The 17,549-nt window shown below is 50.4% G+C and overlaps 5 protein-coding genes across 5 annotated transcripts; 4 read left to right on the top strand and 1 right to left on the bottom strand.

The window, feature by feature from the left end:
* Positions 1 to 492: 492 nt before the first annotated feature.
* Positions 493 to 815, top strand: J4E82_001126 (uncharacterized protein; the record flags this gene model as incomplete). The annotated part of the gene is made up of 2 exons (XM_051727443.1): positions 493 to 567; positions 624 to 815. The coding sequence occupies 2 exons, from the start codon at positions 493 to 495 to the stop codon at positions 813 to 815; spliced, it is 267 nt and encodes an 88-aa protein (XP_051592756.1).
* A 1,091-nt stretch (positions 816 to 1,906) lies between these two features.
* On the top strand, positions 1,907 to 3,854 carry J4E82_001125 (uncharacterized protein; the record flags this gene model as incomplete). Its single annotated transcript, XM_051727442.1, has 5 exons — positions 1,907 to 1,996; positions 2,146 to 2,438; positions 2,491 to 2,696; positions 2,755 to 3,574; positions 3,695 to 3,854. 5 exons carry the CDS (start codon positions 1,907 to 1,909, stop codon positions 3,852 to 3,854), a joined length of 1,569 nt encoding a protein of 522 aa, XP_051592755.1.
* A 1,341-nt stretch (positions 3,855 to 5,195) lies between these two features.
* Positions 5,196 to 7,847, top strand: J4E82_001124 (uncharacterized protein; the record flags this gene model as incomplete). Its single annotated transcript, XM_051727441.1, has 1 exon — positions 5,196 to 7,847. One exon carries the CDS (start codon positions 5,196 to 5,198, stop codon positions 7,845 to 7,847), a length of 2,652 nt encoding a protein of 883 aa, XP_051592754.1.
* Positions 7,848 to 8,581: 734 nt separating this feature from the next.
* On the top strand, positions 8,582 to 9,190 carry J4E82_001123 (uncharacterized protein; the record flags this gene model as incomplete). The annotated part of the gene is made up of 1 exon (XM_051727440.1): positions 8,582 to 9,190. One exon carries the CDS (start codon positions 8,582 to 8,584, stop codon positions 9,188 to 9,190), a length of 609 nt encoding a protein of 202 aa, XP_051592753.1.
* Positions 9,191 to 9,523: 333 nt separating this feature from the next.
* On the bottom strand, positions 9,524 to 17,530 carry J4E82_001122 (uncharacterized protein; the record flags this gene model as incomplete). Its single annotated transcript, XM_051727439.1, has 2 exons — positions 9,524 to 12,016; positions 12,074 to 17,530. The coding sequence occupies 2 exons, from the start codon at positions 17,528 to 17,530 to the stop codon at positions 9,524 to 9,526; spliced, it is 7,950 nt and encodes a 2,649-aa protein (XP_051592752.1).
* Positions 17,531 to 17,549: the final 19 nt, after the last annotated feature.

Raw genomic sequence — 17,549 nt, 5'->3', positions numbered from 1 at the left:
GTACCGCTCGGGGGATAATCATCCACATGGAGCAAGTGCTCTTGCGACCCACCGGTTCGACGCGGATGATCAATGTGGAGAACCCCGTCTTGTCACGCGTCAGGCATCCCGAGCAGGACCCTCGTTAACAAGGCATCATCAGCACCTTTCACATGGCAAGCTCCAGCGGCGCCGCTCACATGTCGCAATCATTGATCGAAGAATCGCCCGCGGCGATCAGCTGCGGCCCGTTTCCGTGCCAAGCCTGACCCTCCAATTCCTGTTCGGGGTTTCATCTGCTCAGCCACGGCATCCAGAACGACGGCCAACTGTGGGTCCTCAGCCCTTCAACAATTTGCGAAGCTTGTGAAAGATTTCTTTTTCTACGTCTACTTGTATCGCACCATCCTCTGCCTCATTCACACACGCACTCAGCCTCCGCAAGGTTTACCCCGCCACCACGCACGTCAGCACAACACCAGCCTCACTCACTACGTCACCACCACCACAACCATGGGCGCAACAAACCTCATTCCGCTTGTGATCCTCTTTGCGGTCGTTGGAGGCTTGGGATGGGTGGGCTATCAGGTAACACAACTCCTCTGTAGTTTGCGCATTGTATCGCTAACATGTGTGTCTCTCAGATCTTCCTCTACTCCAATGAGCTCGCTGAACGCGGCGTCAAGAAGATGGAAAAGAAGAACGTCGTCTTCACGAAAGACGGCGCAAAGGTCGGAGTTAAGGAGGTTAGCAACGAGACGTATGCGGATAAGACACAACGCGCTTTTGTCAAGACGTGGAACGCCGCGCATGACGGGTGGGTGGTTGATGATTGAATACAACGCGCAAGTGCACTACTGACTATGTCGAAGGGGATCCCCGGTTGCACGCAAACCTACGAGATAATCACAACTTCATGTGCGACCCGAGTCCAGACCGACATTTCTTTTCGATGATACCTTTTTCCTTTGTCATGCGCCATCCCATATCGCAGCTTGTTTCGCACCAAGTGTCGGTAGGCGTGAGGATGGTTAGCAGTTTGTATTGAAAGGCGTTGGGACGGCTTATATCACAATAACATGTACGAGCGTTGACGCGTGTGGTAGCACGCAGTGTACCCACTTCTCATCTGCGGCCTTTCTAGGCAGGAGAATGAAGAGACGATTCTTTATTGGATTCCATCAATGCGGTATGCATCTATTCTATTGCCAACTGATCGCATGACAGCCTTTGCTATGGCCAGACGTCAATGCACCTGTTGGTCCACTTCTGCACACGATGTCACACGCAATCAAAAGAGACAAGGTTTACACCCTACAAGTAACAGAATGATGTAACTTCGCAGGGCGGCAAACCATCACGACGGGTCTGTTGAACCCCACTCCATGTACTCTACGGGTGTTACCATCCGTATTATGTGAAAGACGCTCATCCAATACCTGAACTCGCGACGGATCTGGAAGCCAAGTTCCAAGGCAATAGAAGAAATGGAGCAGAGAGACGACATCAAACACAGGGAAGAGCTTGGGAGGCAACGCAGAGAAAACAAGGCTACGCATCGAAGAGACGGGGTACGTGGGTAGTCAACTACTCCTCGGCCGAGATGATTGCGCATTGTATGAGGGGCAACTGGAGTCTAAATGTGCTGATCTATTGTCGATTCGTGCTAGCTTGTCCCTGGGACAAGCAATGTCTGGAGCTTAGTGCCGCGGACCATCCGACGCTCCGTCGAGCCGCATACTGCTTTAACGTTTGCGTTGCATCAATCATGAATATCTTTAACGCATGCGTGATGTTATGGCGATCTCTAGGTTGGCGAGTCAGGTGGTTCTGTTGCTATATTATACCTCCATGCCATACCTACTCTTGACGAATTCACCAGATTGACACATTCTACTTCAAGTTGTGGCCATTCTTCCCCCTAGCCATGACGTTCTTAGCGAGTATATTGCCCGCAGACTCTGAGCTTTTCAGCTTCAAAGGCGCTGTCTTTTGGTTTGCAGTGTTTTCAGCATTGGTGAGTACAAGCTCCACGTTTCTTATCTTGCTGTCACTTCCGGTCTATCCTTTACAGTCTCCTCAATGTTCCCACATTGTTAGATCAACCGGAGCTCAAAGCGAAACATTAATTGTGCCGAACTATGGGCATCGACTGACATCGAATAGGCCACCGTCTATGCTGTTTATTCAGTTATATACAATGTTTTCTTCCACCCTCTCAAGCACATCCCCGGTCCATTCTTCGCACGCGCGTGCGGTATTCCCTGTGCTCTACATATGTTTGACGGCAGTTCGGTCCAATGGGTAAAAGAGTGCCATGATAAGTACGGCGATGCGGTTCGTGTGACCCCAAGTGAAGTCAGCTTCATCTCAGGAGAAACTGCTTGGCAAAGCATATACGGCTTCCGTGTAGGCAAGAGCAAGAACACCGGATATTACCTCAAGGACAGGAATTGGTAGTGAGTTAAGTCTTTTCGAAGACGCGAGCAAAAGATGCTGATTAGAAAACAGCTTAGCACCTACCAACGGCGTTGAGTCAATCATCATAGCAGATGAAGCAGGACACTCGAGAATGCGACGTAACCTCGCACACGCTTTCAGTGACAAAGCCCTACGAGGACAAGAGAGTCTCATTCAGTCTTATGTCGATCTTCTCGTTCAGCGCATGGGCGAACACGCCGCTCAAGGCAAAGACATGGATATCATGACCTGGTACAGTGAGTAACCTATGGCTTATGGTGTGCTTCGCATTTCGACTGATCATATGTGCAAAAGACTATGCAACTTTCGATATTATATCCGATCTCACCTTCGGCGAACCACTCTACTGCCTGCGCGATTCCGTCAAACACAGCTGGGTTTCCATCACCTTCAAGTCCATAACGGCCACCGGTTTGAACGCTGCTCGCAATAAACATTTCATCTTCAGGTGGTCCAACTCCCTGCGCAGCATTTTCCAAGACAACTCAGTTGCTGCGCGCGCACGACTCGAGTTTTTTGAGCGCGCCCGCGATCAGGTCAGCAAGCGACTAGCGAAGCTTGACAGCGAGAAAGGCGTGGAAAAACCAGACTTCTTCACCCACATAGTGAACAACCAAGAGAAGGAAGCAACAAGAATGACCAGAGACGAAATGGACAGCAATGCAGTCACCTTTCTCGTTGCAGGTAGCGAAACCACTGCTACAACATTGTCGGGCGCTACCCATTTCCTCCTCCGTAACCCCTCTGCGTATACTAAACTCGCTGCCGAAATCCGCTCTCGTTTTTCTTCTCCTGACGAGATCACTATGGAAGAAGTCAACAAGCTCGAATACCTCATCGCCGTCTTCCAGGAAACTCTACGACTTTATCCACCCGTTGCCACAGGCTTTCCTCGTGTTGTACCAGTGGGGGGCGACAATATCTCAGGCCACTATATCCCTGGCGGCACTTCGGTATACTGTTCCCAACACGCGATGTATCATTCTGAGCGCAATTTCAAGGACCCAGAGCTCTTCGTTCCGGAACGCTGGTTAGGCGAGGAACGGTACAAGGATGATAAGAGGTCGACGCTGAATCCGTTTAGCTTTGGACCAAGGAACTGTTTGGGCAAGAAGTACGTATACTTTTTCTTTTCTTCTCGCCTTCCTTCTTGTCTAGCAACAATCACATCTTCACCTGCTTGCTCAGTCAGGGAAGACAAAGACAATCATAGACTGACATTATCGTTTTTTAGTCTGGCATACGCGGAAATGCGTCTCATCCTCGCTAAGATCGTCTTCGCTTTCGACCTCGAACTCGTAGAGAAAGAGAGGGATTGGATGGGTGAGCAGAAGGTTTTCACGCTCTGGGATAAAAGCGCGTTGATGGTCAAAATAAAGCCCGTACAGCGTTAGTGAAGTATGGTGTTGTATTGAGGGTGATTAGCTTATACAAAAGCAGGTATCTTGGGTTGTGCAACGGCGCGAAGGTAGCATTATATAGAAAGAATTTTTCATCCAGGTTAGAGCAGAGTAGGGATGGCTGATGATTATGTCCACATTGGTCCGCCATCGACAGACTCGTAAGTCGCGAACTCACCGCGGGTAGGATGATGATCGGCCACGTCGTTTTCAATTGTACGATCCAGAAGAAGGTACCGGCCCGAAGCCAATCTGCACTAGTTGATGGGCTAAGAGTTTGGGGTATGTACAAGGAAGTTCGTGTTTTATGAGTTGTACCTAGTCACACCGCACCCCAAAGATACACGCTGTGTCTACACTGAGAAAGTAGAAAATATAGCACGCTGTATGTTTCGAGGAGATAATTTGAGCATTTGGTAAACTGGTCGAAATGAGCTCCTTCGTAAGTTTCACGCGTTGTTTGTAAGCGCCGTGGCGCAAGGCTGATGATATTGCTCAAGCACGTCCGCTTCCTCACGAACCCTGGTTGGTCAACCCGACACACACGGGATAGAGCTCTTATCATGCGGCGATCCCCCAGCCTTGAGGTTTCGCAGCTTCCTGTGCTGACCGAAGGAACTGTCATTGGGTCTGTACGATATGATCCACCCATGGGCATAGAAAAGAAAGCGGGTGCGAAGTATCTGATCACGTATCTAAGCATTCTCATTGTCCAAGACTACTCACTGCATCAGCCCTCTCTATTGACGGATAGACAACAGGTTCGGTATTGTTGTAAAGCACTTCGGCATGTAGGCTGGCTAGCCTTGATGCCAGCCATGCCGCAAAAAGCTGACCACCCACATCTTGCTCATCCTGGTCGAGAAAGAAGCATCCTGCACTGGAGTCCAATCATTCCCATCAAAGCTGCATCAGCAGCTTTCGGGTTGTAGCCATGTTTTACCGAATACGGAGTGGCGTTCCAGGCGGGACACTGTTCTGACAACGTATTAGAACTTTACTGTAGAAGCTCGTACTCATTGCTTGCGATCTCGTTGTTTTTGGACTAGAATCATGTTTGGAATTACGTAGGTAGGGTACGAGGATAATCTCACTGCTGCCCGGGTCTTCTACAAGCACGAACACATCCAACGAGTCATCCTGAAGATGAGTGAAGTAGTGATATCAGGCTGAGAAGCTTAGAATAACAAGAATCGAAAGTGCTTGTGCGCCTACACTAATACAGCCACTTCTTGCTTTGAGCGAGTGCAATCTCAGCCCGACGCATTCGCTATATAACTTGTTCGCCCCATATTCGGAATCAGAGCGCGGAGCCCAAATCTTCAGCGCATCCTCATGTCTGACAGTTACAAGCAACCACCTCCAGTCATGGAACGTCTAGTGGCAGGCGAGGCCAGCGGAATGTCTGTATACGACCGCAAGCTAAAAGATTTCCTGCTAGGAAACAACGACGAGCCACAAGACAGGATTGCCAGGCAAGGAGCACCCAGCCATCGCGCCCAATACCGAGGCCAGGATCTCTGGAAGAGGTACTTCAACCATCCCAGCGTCAAGCAAGCCAAACGGGTTCAGCGGGCTACGAAATCTTTCAGCTACGAGGGCCTAAATCTCAAAGAAAACCACCAGCAAATTAGGCTCCTACGTATCCATCCACAGCGCGTGGAGAATTTCGATGAAACCGTGGTATGCGACCTATATGTCGTGGATTTGGCTCGAGTGAAAAACAAATTCGAAGCTCTGTCGTATTGTTGGGGCGACAGTCAAGCTGATCAGATTATCTCCATTCATCGCGCTACGGTTGACGAGATGGGCCAACTTCATTGTGGACCGGCTCAGGAATTTCCCGTCCGGTCCAATCTGCATCAAGCTTTGAAGCACCTGCGCCACACCACACAATTTGTCAGTCTCTGGGTGGATGCTATATGCATAGATCAAAGGGATAGGCCATATGCAGCTGCGGAGAAGAACAGGCAATTGTCCATGATGAGTGAGATCTATAACTGCGCTAAGAACGTATGCATATGGCTTGGGGATCCCGATGAGCAATCAAGCAAAGCTCTCAGCTTCGTCCACAAAATCAGCAACTTCGAAGAGCTCGAAGCATGCCTTCGTATTGTTGATGAAGCCACAACAGGACAGTGGATGAACCTCGTTGAAACCCTAAAGAAAACGCAGTGGTTCAGTCGTCGTTGGATAATCCAAGAAATTGCATCAGCACGAAGCGCTTCGGTTCACTGCGGACACAACGTAGTGCACTGGGATGATCTCGCGGTCGCTATATCGATTCTGGAGGAAAATCAAGCAATGATCGAGCGCGCCTTCAGCCCAAAGCCCATATTTGCGCAGATATCAAATTTGAGTGCAACTCAACTGGTCAAGTCGCTTACACACGTCTACCGGAAATTTTCTACAGGAGAAATCGCTGAAAAGCTCCTTGATCTTGAGACACTTGTTTGCACATTCCAACAATCTCAAGCTAGGTTTCCCGAGGACGTTATCCATTCAGTACGGGCACTCGCGCACGATTCACCTGGGTTAGAAGACTTTGAATTCAGCGCAAACAACGACAAAGGCACACCAGGGCTGTTCATTGCATTCGTGCATCGTTGCATTGAGAGATCAAGATCTCGAGATATCATCTGTCGGCATTGGGCTCCACCAGTGACTGACACTTCACGCGAAAGAGTTCAACTACCTTCCTGGATATCAGACCTTACTAATGCTCCTTTTGGTTTGCCAGGCACGTCTCACGAGAGACAGAATGGTGAAAATTTCGTTGCTATTTCCCCACATCGAAGATGGAAGCAGTATAATGCCTCAGGAACTTGGAACCCTAATCTAGACGAATATCTCAGCCAAAAGGATTCACAAGTACGAGTTCCAAGCGCGCAAACACGGTGGTCAACGGGTAATGTTCCTATGCCTAGTATCTCATCTAAGGTCAACGGCGCACACGCGCACGGAGATACCAGCTCCCCGTCCTTACCGACAGCGAGATTCCAGAATCCACCAAACGTCGACGCTCTTGATGAGCTCTCATTACGTGATGCTGTTCAAGAGCCTAGCCCCAGATCGACCGACAGTCTTAACTTCACGTCTACAAACGGGGAAGTCACATCAGTCCCGGCCTCTCCGACGAAGGGCCACAAGCGCTCTATTACTGCGCCTGCGATCTCAGCAAAGAAGGAGATAAACAAGACCAACGACTGGAACTCAATTCTCTCAGCCTTTACCAAGCCTAATGGACTCAATACTATCAAAGAACTGGCCGATCCCGCACGCCCACTTAATCATCAAAACTCGAGATCTTTGCAAGGGCTTTACATACAAGAGGGCAAGGAGCAAGTGCATCATATGGAGCACGCTGATTACCTAAGTGTTCCAGGATTCATTTTGGGTACTATTGAGAAAAAATCTGACACAATGCGAGAGGGGGTCATACCGGGCGACTGGATAGCGATGCTGAGAGGAGACAAGAAGAATGTCATTCCCGATAGTTTATGGAGAACACTGGTTGCTGATCGGACTGAGAATGGAAACAACCTCCCGGAATGGTATAAACGAGCATGTCTCCATTGCCTTGAAGACTCGCGTTTCGTCAATAGCCAAGGCGATTTGAACACCAACAGATCACTTTCGGATACTCCGCTGGACACCATGACCTCGAAATATCTGGAGAGGGCCAAGAGCGTCATCTGGAGGCGCCGCTTCATACAGTTGAAATTGGGAGCAGCGTTTGGGGATGATCTGGTGTACGGGCTAGCCCCCGAAAGGTGCAAGAAAGGCGACGTCGTATGCATCATCGGTGGTTGTTCGGTACCTGTGGTTCTCAGGAAGATTGAGGACCTGGAAGTGTGTGGCTCGTTTGAAGCCGCTGGCGTATTCACACTGATTGGTGAAACTTACATTCACCAGAAGATGAATGGGGAAGCTGTGCAAGATCTGGGGCGCGTCAAGAAGCTTCAGAACACTTTCGTGTTGAAATGAACCAAACACACATGACAGCCCGTGCTACGGATGTCTAGAGTTGTTCCAGAAACTTATTGCTCCTATGTGACCTAAAAGGGTGAAGAGAACCTTGGAAACTTTGTTGCGCTTGCAGTTCATCAGGCACCTAGAACAACGCAGTGCATATAAGTTGCCGATAGTCATTAGGAGGCTAACTGTAGCTTCCGACGTAACGAAATTTGCGAGATAGGTAAAATATTTAGAGGAAGCACATGGGCATCGAGCATACCTACCGAAGATCGTGGGCGAACGCCCTCACGCCAGGGGTCACATTACCGATCTCAACGCTTTATTGACAGGCGACAACCAACCAAGCACACAAACACAGCGCACTTTCCGAGATGTAGTGACTCTCACGATATTTGTGACCAACGAAATCCTCTGCTACCACCCCATAGAAAGTAGGCTTATACATACATTCATCTCCCACACATATCACAGTGGGGTAAGACGAAAGTGGGTGACCCAAGGCTGAGATACAACCGTGCAGGCTGCCAAATGGATCAGCATGGCTGGCTACATGCAGCTCTAGTGCGCCAACCCTTAGCCAGAAACAGCGATACCGCCCGATCATAGACAAGAGATGGTGTGGTCGGGCATCTACAATAACCGAGGCATCTAACCAGGTTCTATTATGTTTGGCGGGATACAACTGGAGTGCCGACGGCCTTTAGTTGCTTGTTTGTATTCTGTCCACTTCAGTTGTCTCAGGAATGTCCGCTGCGTACCCAAGGTCAGAGGCTGAGAGTCCTGCGGCAAAAGACGTAGAAAAAACCCTACAGAAGGCTGAAGCTGACATCGGGATCGGAAACCACGTAAATGGGTTTTGGTTAGCACAAGAAGCTATAGCACTTGCTGAAGGCTGCATTGAGTGGGATATTGGCGATGTTGTTTCAACACAGCAGTTGGTCGTCGCAATGCTAAGAAGGTACAACCTGTTCAAGGAGGCTGAACAGATAGAGGCAGAAATGGAGTTGACTCTCGAAGAACTTAGCGATGAAGAGACGAGAAAAATGATACAAGACGAAATGAACGTACACAAGAGGCAAACACCAAACGGCCTGGAGGCGCTTGATCAACCGATTCGTTCAGGTCACTCGCAACGACACTCACCCCCACAACCATCGTCAAATACTGAAAACCCTAGCCATACGTCAAGTACAAAGAAAGTTATTACTGGCGTCGAGTATGGCTTGGTGTCACGGACGTGCCCTGATCAGCCTGTTCGAAGCATGGATGATGCGGAAGAATCTAGCCTGGGAGATCATTCGATCAAAAAACCTCATGCGCCGACCCCAAACGATCAATTTGGCACTCGTTAATGGACTTCGAGTGTCCAATCCCTTTCGGTCCTGGACTCATCGTTAACGGACTGCTCAGAAAATTTGCGACAGAGGACACTATTGGGGGCTATATTCTACTCAATAGCACAGCTCGTAGCGATGAGCAAGCATCATTATTGGCTACAACGTCAATCTGCGGCAACAGGAGCAGTAATGAAGGGTATCACATGTCATTTGCAATCTAACATCCTCACTAATTATGCCCCTATCCCCCACTGAAATGCTGAACTTTTGCTTATCCTTGTCCAAAACGCCATGAAAATGCATACACAACACCCACTACAGCCCATCGTCTCCAGATACGAATTCAGCCTACCAACCCCTACGCTTTCCTCTCTCCTCAGCACTCCTCTCCTTCCGCTTCACTCTCTTAACATCATGTCTCCGCCTCTTCTCCTTACCAACCTTTTCTGGATCCAACACAGCGTCGACCTTCCTCTTTCTCCTCCTCTCTTCGCGCCTCTCGCGGACGCCTCTCTGCACTTCAGCCATGACATTCAGATACTCTTGCGTACCGAGACGTTTCTGCAATGTGTTCATAACCTCGCGTGCCTTGTCGGCGAGAGATTTGTACGGGTCGTTGGGCGCGTTATTGGAGACGAGGGCAGCGGAGGACTTGGGGAAAGTCGCAGTGGCGTCGGTGAGTGTTGACAGAGTAGTAAGAAGATGTGGGAGGGATGTAGATAGAGGTTCGAGAGGGAACTTGGCAGCGATAGTGTCGAAAAGGTTCATGATGGCCGTCTTCGCGTTCATGGTGCTCTTGTCTTTGCGGACGATACCCGAGAGCCGGATCATCAGGCGGTGGATGGCTGCTGGTGGAGCATCTTCCGTCTTCTTGGGTTTTGCGGTCTCGGGTGGAGGTGAGAAGCCGCCAAAATCTTCCTCATCGTCTGTGGCCGCTGTATCACCGTTCGTTGGAGCCACAGTCTCTCCTCCTTCTTCATCGTCATCTGTCTTTTGCCAATGCCACTTAGCGCCGTTGACAGCAAGGCATCGGGCCAGGAAAGCGATGTTCTTCACACTCTGCATGCAGAGCTGTTCTGAGACTTCCGGGTTGAGCAGGTTTCTTAGGAAGGCATTGCAGAGCTGTGTCATGCTCTGTTCCGCTAGCTGCAAACCGCCTGATCCTTCGAGGGGCAACGCCTCGAGACCAGAGTCCTTGTTTGACACTCCCAGATGCGCGAAGTATGTACCCAGGAGCTCTGCAGCTTTCAGCTTGACCCACAAGTGCGGGTAGGTTACGCTGGCCTGCACCGCCGTCCAGAGGCTGTCTTTGTTCGATGCGAACATGGTGTCCGTGTACTTCTTACAGATTTTGGAGAGCAGAGTGAGAGAGTAGTATAGCAACTCCCAGTCGTCTTCGTCACGGCGTTTTAAGCACTCGTCGATCGTTGAGTCCAGTCGGTCAAGAACGTATGTAAGTTCTTTCGGCTCTTCATCCTCCTCCATCGCCTCGAAGTAGAAACCGAAACATTGAATACCAAGACGCTTCAGGCCAACGTTTTCGTCCTGTTCCAACCAGCTCTTGAGATCACCCGCGAAACTCTGCAGTCGCTTGTCGCTGGCATGTTGGAATAGCCTCTTGATAAGTAAGCTGGCCATCTCACGGCATTTGCTTGAGTCATCGTTGGCCACAGTGTTGATCAGCGGCAGGAACATGATACCATGATACTCGTCCTGTGCCTTCTCTGGGAAGCGGGGCAGCGCCTTTCCGATTATGAGGTCGAGTGCTTCCATGACTGACTGCCTGCCTTCTACATGCTCGTATCGGAGGTTCTTGAGGAGAAATTCGATCTGCTTCTTGAAGCGCTTCTCGCTCTGCGTGTACGAAGTCAGGAATTGGAAGAAGTGTGAACGGGCAATGTCGCGTGCGGATTTCGTCTGGTTGGTGATCATCATTTCGGCCACCCTGTCCATGGCTTCATACATCTCAGGAACATCGATATGTCGATTCATGACAGCCTTGAGGAAACCAAAGCTGACACCCGAGCGATCTGGCTCGTCCAAGTCGGGCATCATGCGCTTGAGTAGGTGTCCGATATCTCGTTCCTTGATTTGTACATTCGGTCGCTCACGTAGAACAGCTGATACCAGCTTCAATGAAGCCTGCGCAAGTTCCGTGTTGGACGAGAGTGCGCCCTTGATGGCGCGCATCGCTTCGTCGATGTACACGGGGCAGTTCGTATCGAGCTCCGTCATAGGTACTTTGATTATGGTTGTGAGAAGTCGGACAGCCGAAACTTGCACTTCTTCTTGTCCTTGTACCATTGCGTCGCCGATAATCGGAAGGAAGCCTGCGAGGTTCTGGGGTGTCTGGAGGTCTTCGTGCTTGCGGAGCACAGTCCGGAGAATGTCCATACCGAAGCGTATCATTTTGTACAAGTACGAGTTTGTGCTGAGTCTCGCACCGGACTTCGCTGCGCCACGGTTGTTGATCAGGTACCGCTTGTTCTTGGGATCGATCTTAGCCTTCTTCTCGGTGGAAGTGTTCGCGGCGTAGACTTCCTGAATGAGCTCATAGCAAAACACCAATATATCTCTGTTGTTGACTGTTGGGTTCTGTAGAACACCGAGTCCAATGCGTCGTAGAAGCTCGTCAATCTTTTGGACCATTCTGGCGTTGAGCTTCTCGATCAGGAGAGACCTGATTGGGAGCACAAGCTTGATAATGTGCGCGGGTGTAGCTGATCGTGCTATGATGTCCATGGAATCGAATGACTTGCTGCTCTTGACCTCCTTCATTTTCGAGATGTACTCTTCTGCGTCCTTCTCTTGACCTGCAGCACCAAAGGTGTCATCCATGACCTATATCCAATGTCAGTTTGTTTTTTCCAGTGTGAATTGTTCCGTTGAGGTACTTACCACGTCAACTAGATCCGCTAAACAGTAATCGAGATCACCTGGGTTGGTTTGATCGGCAAGCTTGACTAGAATCGAGTGTAGAGTAAACGAAAGAACGTGGAGCTGGTAACCTCGCTGAAGCGCAGTTCGCAAAGCCTTCAAGATGAACCCAAGGTAGCCCGGACCCATTAATGTAGCGATGTCGCTGAGCGTGTTTCTCGACATATCACGTGCTTCTTGCGCACGACTCTTTAAAATATAGCAGATGTCTAGAAGAACTCCTGGCAAGCGTGTCTCAATTTCAAGTGGTGGGAGCACTAAAAGGATCTTCGCAATTGCGACTGCGATTGGCACTCGTAGACTGACAGTGGCTTCATCCTTCTTATGCAGGAAATTGGTGAGATCGGGCAAGAAATTGTTGATGAGATCGACGCTCAGCTTTTCCTGTTGTGGGAGGGTTTTGGCTAAGGTCGACAGAGGCTTGTCGACATCCATCGCGTCCGGATCCTCCTCATCCTCAGAAGCAACCTGGTCATCTTCTCCAGACGCGGCCTTCGCAATGTATCCCTTGGCGCGTGCTGCGTAATTCAATCCGTCCATCAAACCAGCGATTAGTCGGATGATCGGCTTTTGCAGATCTTCCTTGCTCGTCAAGTAGCCGATATAACGTTTGAGCAAAGAACGAAATTGCGGCCACTCGAGACCTTCAGTCAACGACGTGAGTGTTTTGATTGTCTCTCCTAGAAGACTATCCGCAGCCTCATCATCTCCTTTGTTGAAGACGAAATGCTCGAGAAGCGGGATGAGGACGTGGTAGATGTTTGTACCGCGCAGGTGAGACGCACTTGTGGCCAAGCGGCGCAGGGCTCTCAGTCGGCGATGGCCCTGGATGTGAAGAATGTTGCCAAAGAACGACGCCTCATCATCTTCCGAAAGGAGCACGTGCAGGTCCGCCACAGGAGCCCAGTCAGGGTGTGTCTTGACCAGATGCTCAAGGACAGCAAGGTATTCAATCCGCACAAGCTCTGAGTTTTCCCGCATACCGGCATGGATGCCAGGTAGAACGGCTGCTGAGATAAAAGCTCTGAACGGTTCGCTTGACGATACCTCGCTGAAGCGACGCAAAGATAAGGAAGCATTCACCCGAATGCTGAGCTCGTCGTTGTCTTTGATTAGATACAGCATGTTGTAGACTAGAGGTTTCCACTGTGCGAGCGTGTAGGACTGATAGCCTTGTTCATTGATGGCACTGAAAGCTTGGGAACGGCGTTCGAAATCCGGCTCGTCGATGCGTCCAGTAGCGAAAGAATTAAGATCATGGCACAATTTCGAAATTACCACGAGATCGCTGCTGGTGTCCGAAAGGTCCTGGAGAACATCGCAAAGCAAGGCCCGTGCTGTTCGATCTTGAACGAAACTGAACATGGGACAAATCGCATCGTAGATTGTGTCGAAAAGCTCAGTCAGACCTTGACTGTCACAACGCTGAATGAATTCATGAAGAATCTTGAGTAGACCCAGCTTGGTTCGCGGGTTTACGCGCTTTGAAGGCTGGCGAAGCAGGAAAGTTGCGATCTCGATCATGCTACGCGACTCCGTGGCACCGACCACATGAGGGGCTAGATCCGCGACTGTTTGTACGCCAGCTTCAAGCACTTCCTTGCTAGGACTTTGGCGAAGTAGTTGACCAACTCGGTGAAGTATCGCAGTTGAGTACGGCTGGATGATGTCCGTGTGGATACGGTTCCGTAGAAGCTTTGAGTCCGTCGTCGGCACTTCGTCTTCAACAGTGACAAGAGAAACAATGTTCCGGATGATGTCGTTCAGTACAAAGCACTTGACATCATCCTTGGCTGAGGGTACCTCAAGGCAGTCGATGACCTTGTGTAGTATGGCAGGGTTGAACTCTACTAGAAATGGGGCCGTAGCGCTCGATTTCGACCATGCCGCCAACAATCGTAGAAGTCCAGAGACGGATTGAGCCGTCTCAATGGGCAAATGCTCGAGCCTAGGGTCGACCATCTCTTTGACGAGAGCACCCGTGTACGACTTCCATTCAAAGTCTGGGCAGTTCTCAAACAGCCTTCCTAGAATCTGCAACGCGCGCTGCCTTATAGTCTTCAGCAAGGACGTGTTCGTTGCACGACCTTCGTCGTCTTCATTATCGTTGGGCTTTGATAGTTCTCGTGATGCTTTGATGGCGGAGTACAAGATGGGATCCACAACGGTTCCAGCGAATGGCGCGAATGTGGTTGCAAAAGTACTCAGCAAATCGTCCAGTAGGTTCAGCATACCGACCTGCTTTCGTGCATCAACCAAATCTTTTTGCAACAGCTCTTCATCAACTGCGGAGTCTTTCAAGATTGAGATATGACCAAGAGGCCCGAAAGCGATCTGTAAGAATTGATGTATGGCATCATCTCCGAATCTGTTCTTGAGGCCGACGAAAACTGCTTTCCTCTTTGACTCAAGTCCCCGTTTGCCAGCTATAACCTTGCCATACAGTAGTCGTAATACTATTGGAAGTACTTGATCCACGTCGGTGTCTTGGAGCTTTCCTTCACTGAGGAAGATCGGCAGCTCGTCACGGAAACGCTCATCGTCGAGCAAGTTGAGCAGTTGTTCTTGGTATGCCACGATAGCGGGGTCTTTCCAGGTGAGAAGCGCCTTCAGTGCAGCTTTTTGGATCTCAATGTCTCCGTTGCCTAGCAAAGCAAGCAGGGCTTCACGGACTTCATCGGTCCGGTATAGAACCTTAGGGTTGTTGAATTTTGCGAAGATCGAAAGCATTGCCTTTTGGTCTTTTCTTGCCCAACGATGCTGAGCGGCAGCACCGACATCCTCTTCAGCAGAGGGGACATCTTCGGGTTCCGGCGTCGTTTGGTTTAGCGCCCAGTTCAAGAGTACAGGTACGAGAAGGCGCGACCGCTTCTCAGCAATGTGCGGCAAAGAACTCAAGACTCTCAGAGCCTGCGTCCTACTGAATGGGTTGTGGAAAGGTACTTCGGCATGGTTGTCCTTGAATAGAATCTCGAGCTGCTCTTCAGTGCTGTCAGTCTGAGACTGTATATTAGAAATATGGTCCTGTAGTTGCATGAGGTTGGTACACTCGAATTCGGTGGCGTAGGGTCGTTGTGAAGAGGCCGTTTGGGATTCTTCAGTAGCACTCTCGCTGGCATCGGCAGCAGTCAGCCAGTCGAAGACCATTTGAGTGACAAAGCCCTCCCCCTCTTTCGTCTCGCATATTTTCTTTAGAGCAGTGCAACTATCGTCCCAGACCGAAGCTAGTCGAACGTGTAGCAGTCCTAGACAAAATGCGGGTATGGCCTCCCCTACCCAATGGGCGGAGCATACACCTGAGTACAACTTTGCGATCTGCCCTATCCGCATCGAAATGGATCTCTGAGTCTCGAGGTTTAGTGGTGCTTGCTCGATCAGCATTGCGATGTGTAGGATGTTCTGGTGCTCCTCGCTCTGTTCTGCGATAATCTGTAGAATGCATATGGCTATGAGTCTCAGATCATGCGATGGAGAACCCAAGCATTGCATAAGAGTTCGCTTGAGAGGCTCCATATGCGAACCGGTGATGTCAAGCTTGGTCTTCTCTCGTTGTAACAAGCCTAGGAGCGCGCGCCAAAAGGCTACAGAATGGCCATATGTAGTGGATGCCTGGCATAACGCGGGCCACAGACTTGCTGTCAAGTCGTCACTGTCGCCTTTTCCGATGAGAAACTGGAAACCATTGCCGGTAGCGAAGATATCCGTGGTTCGTCGGGGTTTTGCGCTGTCGATGTTTACGGCGTTCCTAAGCAGTTCTGCAAGATCATTCCATATTCCGCGCGTCTTGTCATTGCTTATGCGAAGCGTCTCTATGGCGCCTAACAAAGCATTACAGTAGTAAGTCTCGTGGTCCGGATCAGCACCACCGCGTGCAGACGCAACAAGCTTGTCGAACGGCTCGTGTAAGCTCGTTTGCCAGTGCTCAGATGGCTGGAGAGTGCCATTTGCTAGTGCACCATTGTCGTACAGTCGAGGAAGGATAGCGCAAAATTGTGACCCGTGCTCGTGTGCTTTCTGTGCGATGAACCTCTTGAAGTATGGAAGTAATAACGTCCGGAATCTCTCCACTCCTAGGTCCGCAAACAGGTTGCAGAAAGGTAGGAAGTATGGCTCCCATAAGCCACGACTAAGCTCTTCAAGTAGTTTTTCATGGGGAATCGCTGCATCCAAAGTGCAGTATTGAAATACGACGGAGACAACAGACAAGAGCTCCCATGCATCAACAGAATCCAGAACTGTGGATGCCTTTATTGAGTCGAGCAAACGACTGACTAAGACCAAGACAGGCTGCCAATTATCGATGCGGTCACCCTGTCGTACACCACAGGCGACCAGTAGCAGGCGAGATGAAAGGCCCATGTATTGTGTGTCGGCAGATGTCTTATCGATCTGTGCAAGAATGACTTCAAGCAAAGGCCCAAAGTTTTCAGCATCCGTATGGTGGATCGCAGCGGTCACGACACCAGTCAGCACAGGCTCGAGAGGCGGTATTCGGAGTTGGACGTGCTCTTCGTTGTATGTCTCTGCTAGGAGCTCTTGCAATATGGCCGTGGCGCTCGAGTGGAACCCTCGCTGCACGCCCTTTAGCGAATCAGTCAAGAGGTACATGAGACCCTGTTGGAAAGCGTAGTCCTTGCCCGACTCTTGCTGGTCCTTGAGCTGGTCTGATATGTGCTTTATGATGGTTCTGAGCGGCGTCTTGTCTCTGTGGTAGCCAGCACCGGCTTTGCGGACAAGGAAGCTGAGCGATTCGGCAGCGAAACGAGACACGAAGGCCTTCTGGCGCTCCTTACCGAGCAGAGGCGACATCAGATCGAAGACCGGGCGTAGGTTCGGCACTAAGAGTCGCGAGAGGTATTTGAACAGCCATGCGAGACAGCCAAAAGCCCACTCTATCACCTCGACGTCAGCGTGTGTAGCTGCCAGGTGGGACACCGTCTTGACTGCCTTCTCAAAATGCTTCTCAAATCTTTCACCCAGGTCGTGGGCCAGATGCGCCATGAGACTAAGCAGCGGCTCTTGGCTAAATTTCTCGCCCTTTTCAATGTATTCTACGAGTAGCTCGAATATGCGATCGCTGTGGTGGAGGACCTGCGGGAGGCTGTCGCATAGTGGCGCGACTTTGCGGGCGAAAGTTGTGAAGCCTTCGGACATGTTGAGCTCCCTCCACTCCATGAAAGAGTCGCGGAAGTAGGAGAATGTGGATTCGAGTTCGGCATCGTCGAGGATGGTGCTGCGACCGCGGCGAATGGGCTCGATTTTGAGCTGGGCAATGCGCTGGGTGAAGCCTTTGAAGACATGGTTGCGCGTCGATTCGGTGCCGCCCTTGACTCTTTTCTGGGGGCGCGTCGGCTTTGCTACCTTGGATTTGGGCTTTGCAGCCGGCTTGGTGGTAGGGCCCCGTGACATGGCGGCCATAGTGTGGTGGGTGGTGTGG

The sequence above is a fragment of the Alternaria postmessia genome (assembly GCF_024291825.1).
Source record: "Alternaria postmessia strain BMP 2775 chromosome Unknown scaffold_4, whole genome shotgun sequence".
In the NCBI taxonomy this organism is placed as follows: domain Eukaryota; kingdom Fungi; phylum Ascomycota; class Dothideomycetes; order Pleosporales; family Pleosporaceae; genus Alternaria; species Alternaria postmessia.
This window is presented reverse-complemented; position numbering and strand designations above follow the sequence as displayed.